Source organism: Capra hircus, unplaced genomic scaffold, assembly GCF_001704415.2.
Source record: "Capra hircus breed San Clemente unplaced genomic scaffold, ASM170441v1, whole genome shotgun sequence".
Lineage (NCBI taxonomy): Eukaryota > Metazoa > Chordata > Mammalia > Artiodactyla > Bovidae > Capra > Capra hircus.
This window is the reverse complement of record NW_017189643.1, coordinates 5,785-15,141: the sequence shown is the minus strand read 5'-3', so window position 1 is coordinate 15,141 and position 9,357 is coordinate 5,785. Positions and strand designations below refer to the sequence as shown.

General features: G+C 45.4%; 2 protein-coding genes across 2 annotated transcripts; one reads left to right on the top strand and one right to left on the bottom strand.

The window, feature by feature from the left end:
• The first annotated feature begins 3,562 nt into the window (after window positions 1–3,562).
• Window positions 3,563–5,581, top strand: LOC108634589 (putative olfactory receptor 2I1). The gene is made up of 2 exons (XM_018044610.1): window positions 3,563–3,571; window positions 4,369–5,581. The coding sequence occupies exons 1-2, from the start codon at window positions 3,563–3,565 to the stop codon at window positions 5,311–5,313; spliced, it is 954 nt and encodes a 317-aa protein (XP_017900099.1). The 3' UTR covers window positions 5,314–5,581.
• An 883-nt stretch (window positions 5,582–6,464) lies between these two features.
• LOC108634590 (ubiquitin D-like) lies at window positions 6,465–8,890 on the bottom strand. The gene is made up of 2 exons (XM_018044611.1): window positions 8,733–8,890; window positions 6,465–7,484 (listed from the first exon to the last, which is right to left on the bottom strand). The coding sequence occupies exons 1-2, from the start codon at window positions 8,745–8,747 to the stop codon at window positions 7,014–7,016; spliced, it is 486 nt and encodes a 161-aa protein (XP_017900100.1). The 5' UTR covers window positions 8,748–8,890; the 3' UTR covers window positions 6,465–7,013.
• Between the last annotated feature and the right edge of the window lie 467 nt (window positions 8,891–9,357).

Here is a 9,357-nt window from a genome sequence, read left to right as displayed (position 1 = left end):
GTGCTGTCACTGTAAGGGTCAACTAGGGAAGAGGCGAGGAAAGTGGGAGAAACTCAGGTGCCATGGGGCTGAGAAACAGGAGCTCTGGGTCCTCCAGAGATGTTGGACCAGGGATTGAACCCAAGTCCCCTGAACTGGCAGGCAGATTCCTAACCACTGGACCAACAGAGAAGCCCTATAATGAAACGAAAAGCAGAAGGTGAAAAAAGATGGTTTCTTTTGCAAATTCTAAAGGCTGTGGGAAATGAGAAGAAGCTTGGAAAGGCTTCCTGGAGGAGGTGATGCTTGTTTTGAAGCTGGAGGGGTGGGGAGGAATGAGGTTGGTGCAAGGGGACAAGGAGGGCATTTTTTCAAGCGAAGATACAGAGGTGGGGATGCACAAAGAGTCACCCAACACCACCAGGGCAGCAAGTTTATGTGAGAAAAAGTAGAACACATGTTGGGCCTGGAAACTTGAGGCTGGATTCTCAGAAGCCTTGAATGCCAGACCTCAGACTACTGGCTCTATCTGGGGAGAGGAGGCACTGGAGAAAGTCACATACTTCTCCAATCTTCCAACACTCTTATTGAGGCAGGAATCATTTAAGTTAATTTCAAGATGAATACAAGGACTCTGAAAGATCCTGAGAGACATGGAAAGAAGATCAAAGGGACCATGGTGAAGGTTTCTGGGTTCAAGCGTCTTCACTAGGCCCCCAAAAGAGGCAGCTCACAGAATAAGAGGAAATATTTGTAAACCATATTATCTGATAAGGGGTTAATATTCCAAACAAAAACATATACAACTCACTAGCAAAATAAATTCAATTAAATAATTGTCAAAGGACTTGAACAGATATTTTTCAGGAAGAAAAAAATCTGATTAAAAAGTGGACAAAGGATCTGAATAGATGTTTTTTCCAAAGGCATAAAAAAGGGCTACCAGGAACATGAAAAGGTGCATGACGTCACTAGCCATCAGGGAAATGCAACTCAGAGCCACAATGAGAGGGGACTGGACTTCCCTGGTGGTCCAGTGAGAATCTGCCTTTCAATACAGGAAACACGGATTCAGTCCCTGGCCTGGGAACTAAGATCCCACATGCCTCAGAGAAACTAACCTTGAGTGCCACAAATAGAGACCCAGCACACCACAACTAAGACCCATCACAGAACTCCCCCCCAAAAAAGCACAGTGAGATATCACCTTACACTTATTACAACAGCTATCATCAAAAAGACAAGAGAGATAACAAGTGTCGGTGAGGATGTGGGGAAGAGAACCCTGGTGTGCTGTTGGTGCGGATGTAAAGTGGTACATACAGATGTGTGTGTTTCAAAGGAAAGCAAAGTGGGTGAGGTGGGAAATAATAGCATTGAGGAGTGTCGGGGGTAAAGCTGATGAAGTGAGAGCCGAACCTGTGTTTAAAACTGAGGATGACCTCATTAAATGTATAACATTTCCCACAGGTCAGGGTTGCTACCTACGTTTTACAGACGGTGACACCAAGAATCACTGAGGTTGAACAGCTGGCTGAAGGTCACCCAACAGAGAATGAAATCCTAAACCAGTTAAAAATTAAAAACATTTTTATGCTTTGTTTTAATTTAAACACATAAATTGGGATGCAGACTTTTTTCTATTTTTTTAAAAAACATTTTTATGCTTCTTTTTTTTGTTTTGAACACGTAGGAATCAAATCTAATAAAATGAGATGTGGGCTTTTTTTCATTCTTTAAAAAGCATTTTTAAGGAAAGACATCTTTGCTGCCACCACCAATACTGATTCGCCATCACCACAAGGGTCAGGTCTTCGCCTTGTCTACACCTCATTACAGGGTTCTCCTGGAACCCGCATCACCACCTCTACCTGGATCTCAGTGTATCCCAGGACTTAGGGGGTTTCTTGCCCCAGGACATTCTATTCATTCCTCTTCTGACCAGCAAGAAGCACCCACCCTGAGTCTTCTTCCCTAAGGTGACTGCTGTGATCTCAGGCACCCATTCCAGAGATAACAGTCATGTGACTTGGCCTTTCTTTCATCCCTCCAAAGGCCACTTCAAACACAGGGACTCCAGATCAGGAGCAAGAGACCAGCCTCTCATCTGTTAGCTGAAAGCCTAAACATCAGTGCCAAAGAATAAGACATGAAGATAGGCTTATTACCACATCCCACTTTTTAAAAATGGTCTAATGAATGAAGGGTGCATTCTAGAACACCAAATGATGTGTGAGGACACATTAGAATATCTTTTACAACATATTTGTGTTCTGGATGCTTGAGGGGGATAATGGGGTGTTTGTGTGTGTGTACAAACGTGTCTGAGCTACTCGTTTGGGAATGTGTGTGTACCTGCAGTAAAGATGTCTGTGCAATTTTACCACTGTGTGCCTGTTTTCAGAGTTTGATGGGTTTGCAGAAGAGTGTCTTAAGGCTTGCCTGGCTGAACTGTTGTGTATCTATGTAGCCACAGAAATAGAAAATTTGACTTTTTATAACTCAATGTCCCTAACACCATTGAACCATAAGCCTAAATGTCAGCTTTCATACTTTTTTCATCTTTGATATGACTATAATATTATCCAGAAATAAAAGTAAATCTTTGTAAGGAATTTTATCCACCACAGTCCTTAGTATATTAGAGCCTGGTTCATTTAAAAAAGCAAGGATCCCTGAATTAATCAGATTTGGGTTGAAATCCTGAGAGGCATTTACAAACTATGTGACTTTGAGCAAGTTATTTAACCTCAATTGCCCTCCTCTCTTATTATATAAAATAAGAATATCATCTAACTTTTCACATAAGGTCAGAGTGAATATATGAAAAGGAATATAAATTCACACACCAGTTTTGTCCTTGCCTAGTGTAGGAACCCTCTAGAAGCCTATTTCCTGATATGAAATAGAGTTTAATAGTTAACATTTATTCACCATCTACGACATTGTCAGAAACTGATGAAAGAGCTTGACATGTTTGACCTATTTAACCAATTCTGCTTTCACGTGAGGAAACTGAAGCACAGATAGGTTAAACAACATTGGCCAAGGTTGCTCGGGTAAGAAATGAGAGAAGCAAGAATGCAACAGGAGCAGTCTGACTCCCAAATCCTTGTGTTTTTTTTTTAATTATATTTATTTATTTACCAACATTTGGCTGTGCCGGGTCTCGGTTGCAGCATAAAGTATCTTCACTGTGGCATGCAGGACTCTTTTGTTGTGTCGTGTGAACTGTTAGTTGTGACATGTGGGATCTGCTTCCCTGACAAGAGATTGAACAAAGGGTCTCTGCATTGAGAGTGCTGAGTCTTAGCCCCTGGACCACCAGGGAAGTCCCCCAAACCCTTATTGTTAATCAGAACATTAATACTTGTTCTGCTTAATGAAGATAAATGAGAGAACCATACAAATACAATGTTGTATTGGGGGAAGAAGGTTCTTTTCTGAACAATAAAAATTATAGGATTATAATTTAAGAACAGTGAATATGATTTTTAAAATAAGTTATCCTTATAATGATACCTGTCAGGGACCATGCAGTAGGAAGATTTCTATGTGACTTTTATCCATCACAACAACCATGATGGTTTCTGTACGGTTAGAATTTAATTCGGCATTACCTCAAGGGTTAAGACTTTTGCACCCACTTTTACTTTGCTTGAAAAATAGTTATTAAAGTGAAAAAAATATTTATTAAAATGAGAGCCAGGAAGGTAGTACAGGAACCTCAGAGGTCATTTAGTTCATACTCAATGGTTCACACGTGAAAAACATTGAGGTGGGAGGAAATGAAGTGACGTCCCCATATCACATCATTAGCCAAAGGGAGTTCTACCAGATGAAACCCAGGTCTCCTGCCTAGTGGTCTTTCTCTACCCAGATGACTCTGGATTTAAAGGCTGGTATATATGTGTCCATCTGTGTTCTTCACGCTCATCACAGTAGCTGGTAAGCAGGAGTGGCATGGACATTGGACACAGCCTAGAAGAGAGGTTCACCACAAATTAAAACTTCTCCTTCTGGCAGGAAAGCCACTGAAAAAACACTGATTTTGGAAATCAAACAGTCCTGAGTACAGGACCACTCACTTATCTATGACCTTGGGATGCTTTACCTTACTGAGCCCAATTCTCTTCATCTCTAAGTGGGAGATTCTATTTATTTCCTCATAGAATATTAGGGTAAATATATAACTAGAGTATACTAATATATGGCTGCCTTCCTAAACTAAGGGTTCAGATCTGTAAATGAGCTCCAGTGGACACCTAAGCATGTGTGTGCTGCCATCTGTTCCCCCTCCCCTCTCCCATGGTCCGGGTTTTCCTTTGCTTGTAAGGGACACATGGCCCTGTGTGTCGTCCTTCCAAACCTGCGAGTTTCCCTCTTTAGGGCAACCACAGCACAGAGGAGCGCTTCCTCCTGCTGGGCTTCTCCGACTGGCCCTCACTGCAGCCTGTCCTCTTCGTCCTCGTCCTCCTCTGCTACCTCCTGACTCTGACGGGCAACTCGGCGCTGGTGCTGCTGGCGGTGCGCGAGCCGCGACTACACACGCCCATGTACTACTTCCTCTGCCACCTGGCCCTGGTGGATGCGGGCTTCACCACGAGCGTGGTGCCACCCCTGCTGGCCAACCTGCGCGGCCGGGAGTGGAGGCTGGAGCGCGGCGGCTGCCTGGCGCAGCTGTGCGCATCGCTGGCGCTGGGCTCGGCCGAGTGCGTCCTCCTGGCGGTGATGGCTCTGGATCGCGCAGCCGCCGTGTGTCGTCCGCTGCGCTACGCCGGCCTCGCCTCCCCGCGCCTCTGCCACGCTCTGGCCGGCGCCGCCTGGCTCGGTGGCCTCACCAACTCTGCCGCGCAAACCGCGCTCCTGGCCGCGCGGCCGCTGTGCGCGCCCGGTCGGGTAGACCACTTCATCTGCGAGCTGCCCGCGCTGCTCCAGCTGGCCTGCGACGGCGGCGGCCAGGACTCCACCGAGCGCCAGATGTTTGCTGCCCGCGTGTTCATCCTGCTGGTGCCGTCCGCAGTCATCCTCGCCTCTTATGGCGGCGTGGCCCGTGCTATATGGGCCATGAGGACCAGAGGCAGCCGCAGGAAAGCGATGAGCACCTGTGGGTCTCACCTGACAGCCGTCTGCCTGTTCTATGGCTCAGCCATCTACACCTACCTGCAGCCCACGCACAGCTACAACCAACGGCGGGGCAAGTTCATTTCTCTTTTCTACACTGTAGTCACACCCGCCCTCAACCCACTCATCTACACCCTCAGGAATAAGGAAGTGAAAGGGGCAGCGAGGAGGCTCCTGGGGGGTGTGGGGAGAGGGCAAGATGCTCAGTGAGTCAATAGGGGAGGGAAGGAGGAGAGTGTTACCCCAGGGCCCAAGGATGGGAATGCCCAGTGGAAAGGGTGTAGCCTTCAGGCTGTTCATTTCTCTACAAGAATCCGTCAGATTTGTCCTTAAGAAGCCCGTGGTTGATGGGGAGGCCCCTTCCTCCCATCAGGAAAGGTTCTTGTGCTGTAGGGAAAACCCCCCATGTCCTTTAACTGTGCAGGTTTAGTGAGGGGAAAATGGCCCCTGGGCTTTCTCCTAAGCTGATGAAAATAAGAAAGTGAGTTTTGGGGAGGACCTTTCCCATCTTCAGGCTTACCATATTTCCAAGTCAAGAGTGCGTGTGCTGGCAAGAGATGTATGAAGATCCCAGTCTAGTGGAAGAGGCCATGGAAGACCCCATGGTGTCTGTCATGAGACATATCCCTAAGTGAGAATCAAATCATAGACTCAGCCCTGCGGGAGATTCCATCCAAACAAAGAAGACATGGTCTCTCATTGCAGGGAATCAGTGCAAACAAATGCCCTCCTACCCAGTTAAATAGTGCCCACCCCAGAGAACTTGACCCATAAGTATAGTGAGCAACACCTTGTAAGTGCAGTCTGTGCTAAGTGGTGTTAAGTTCAGAAAGGCTTCTGCAGGAAGTGGTTCTTGAGACAGTTATAAACAAGAGAAGAGGCTAGTGCGGAAGACGATGGACATGTTTCAGGCTCCAAGAAAAACATATAGGTGATTGGGAAGGAGACCTAAGGTGGTGAGACACAGGAGTAAAGGAAGGGAGAGAGATGGAGGAAGCAGAGAGGGGAACACTCCACTAGCCAGACTGTGGGCAGTGTTGGGGTCAACCCAGAAACCAATCCTCAGCCCCCGTCCAACCCAGAGAAGACCTGCTAGAGCCTAAAGCAGTCAGGACTGAGACTGCTCCACAATCACTCAATTTTCTGAATATCTGTTCCCACCTAAAGTACATCTACTCCCAAGGAGCCCCCACTAGAGGCATACTCTAGATCCCTACCGTGAATATCTTGCCATGACCACCATCATCCCCAGAAATAAGAATGGTTTAATAAGAGTGTGAGAAACAGAGTAGGAGGGGGCATGCTGCCAAGTTTCACTTCATAACAAATAGCTTTAAATAAGATGAGGGGAAGTCATTTGATTGAATTTCTAAATTATTTATTAATGAGATTGGAATCATCACACTAAATAGTTCACGTCACAATAAAGCATTTGGCTATTCTCTATAAGTAGAAAGTAAATGTAGCTCAACAATTTTTGAGTGATATGATAGAAGAAGCACTGTGCTAAAAATAGATGCAAACAGTAATTAGAAGAGCATGGATCACAACCTAAAATGTACTCTTGTTGGTTGGGAAAGGAAATAGGAGTTTTCCTATAAGTCAGAGCCAATTCAGGATTAATCTGCAAGCTGGCTTTGAAGTTACCTCTAATAGATTTTCAAATTTCAATATATTCTACCATATCCACATATAATGTATTATATGCAATTTTGCAATTATTCAATCATGTGAGAATGAAAGAATCAATGAATTAGAAATGTTCTACAACATTCTTCACCAGCCCAACCTAAATCTTCTATTTATCTTTCACATTAATTTTGGGAGATTTTTAGAGGGTGTGGTTAGTGAGTAAGAAGTAAACAGAAATGAGCTCTTTTTTTTCTGCTATCACTCCATCTGCAGGGTCATCACCCACCAGTGCAGGGGAATGTCATGAACATTAAATGGGTCTTTTTGATGCCATAATCTCCCATGATCTTCCCATCTTCCAGTTTCTTTCCGTTGCAGATCACAATCTGCTCCTTAGGGGGTATAGCGGTCTTCATCTTGATCATCTCCTTCACCTGGGTCACTGGGGTGGACCTTCGCACCTGGAGCCTATGCCTCTGCCCCTCATCACCAGGCTCCACCAAAACCAAGGGCAGCTCCTCATCACTGGGCTTCACCACCTTCAGGGTGAGGTGGATGGTCGTCTCCTTGTCGATGCCATATGATGACAGAGTTCTCTGCGGCTTTAGGATCTTCCAGCCCAGCTGGAGGACCTGATCTTGCACGGGAACCTTGGTCTTAGACCGGACATGTTCACTGATCTTATTTACTCTGTCTCTCAGATGGGCAGTGAAAGTCATTGGGTTCCATTCCTCAGAATGGACAATCACCTGGACAAAAAAAGGCCAAGAGACAGTTGCCTAGAATGCCTGCCCTCTTCTACACCCTTTGTGCCCCCTCCTTCATTGCTCCCACACTTCACTGCCAGTCTCGTGCTCCAGATCCTTTACAACAAGCTGTGCCCCTCCCTTGTTTGAAACTTGTTTTTGAAATTTCCAGGTCATAATGCAAGAAAACCAGTCTTATCCCTTTGTCCTCTAATCCATTGCAAAATGTTATTCATAATCTCCTATCTTATTTACCTGTCTCCTCTCCAGATAAATGTTGTCAAATGTCAAAAACTAAATACACTAGAAAGCATTCAAAGATGTACACCAGATTTGAAAAACAGCTCTCAAACAGAATTCCCAAGACTTGACAGCCTAATGGAATACTCACATGGCTGTCCTCCATGACCATGACTTCTTTAGAAGGAAATTCTGTTTGCAACACATCTTTTCTGTACTGTTAGTTTCTTTCTTAATGCTTTAAATAATAACTCACACATTGTAGTGAAGCTATGTTCAATATCACCTGTTCATCTGTTTCCTGTGTTCTTATATCCACCTGTTGTAGAATATGATCCCTCCTTTAATTGGACCAGGGTCCCGCTCACAGAAAGTAGGGACTACATCTGAGTCTTATTTCACTAATATGAACACAGGGAATCTCACTCCTGTGCTATCACCTGAAAGTCTTGGAGAACCTCTTTCAGGCTTCATTCAAAATACCTTCCCAAACTAGATGCCACAGACATTTCTTCACTGAACTCTCACGCTTCTAAGCTAAGCATTAGCCTCATTCCAAGTTCTTTTTGTAGAGCATATGGTCTTACACAGGCATTAACAACTTAGAATAAATGAATTCTGCAGACCTCTCTTTTGGTAAAAGAAGAAAGCTTAAGAGCCCTGGAGGCCTAAACAGGATAAGAGAGAAAAAGATCAAGAAAATATTCCCATAGTTTCAAGTCTTGCCGGCCCTGCTGAGCACAAAGCCCACTCCCACTTCCTACCATGTACCCCTAAGTGTGACCAGTGCAAGGTCTCAATGCAAGAGAACTCAGGAGCCAAGCGACCTGGTTCTCTTCATGGAAACTTTCTTCACATTCAGTAAGTAACAATGCCTATCTCCTCCCCTTCCAGATGCCTTTCCAGCAACCCCCCCTTCACTTCCCAGCACTGTCCCTCATCCATTTCCGATTCTCTCCCATGTCTCAGAGGTCCTCTCCCTTTCCCCACCCTCATATCAAATCAACTCACATCGACAGTGGCCATGTCTGCAATCAGAGGAGCAGAATCAGGAGACAGAGCGAAGGACCTCGCCTCCAGTTTATACAAGCAGCTAAACTGGAAATCCCCTGCCTGGGTGCTGTGGTTTTCAAGTTTTTCCTCTGCCCTTTGTTGTCAGACCGCCTCAAGTTACTTTCACTTTTGCTACTGGGGAGTCAGGAAGCAAAAATACCTTATGATTAGGCACTTGGCACCACAGTCAACCCATTTGTCCTCCCTGTTTCAAACATGGGATGGTCTTTCTCTGTTGAGAATTTTCCCCTGATTTACAACCCACTATTCTCAATCCTGACTTGTGACTTCCTAGCCTGCATCTCTGACCTTCACTAGCTTGAAGACCTTTAACACTTGTGGTCCTCCCTTAGCTTTTAAGACCCCCGCCCCGACACCACTGCTGCCATTAGTCAGAGAACTTCCTGAAAATGGAGAGGACAGTGAGAGTTGCCATGGGTGATGTGACCAGGAGCAGCCTGTTAACCCTAGCCTAGCAGAATGAAGCTAGGCTGTGAAGCTGACCTGGAGAAAACACAGAAATAACCCTGGACTGAGAAGACCCATGAGTTCCAGTCCCAGGGCTGACACTCAATTAACCTCG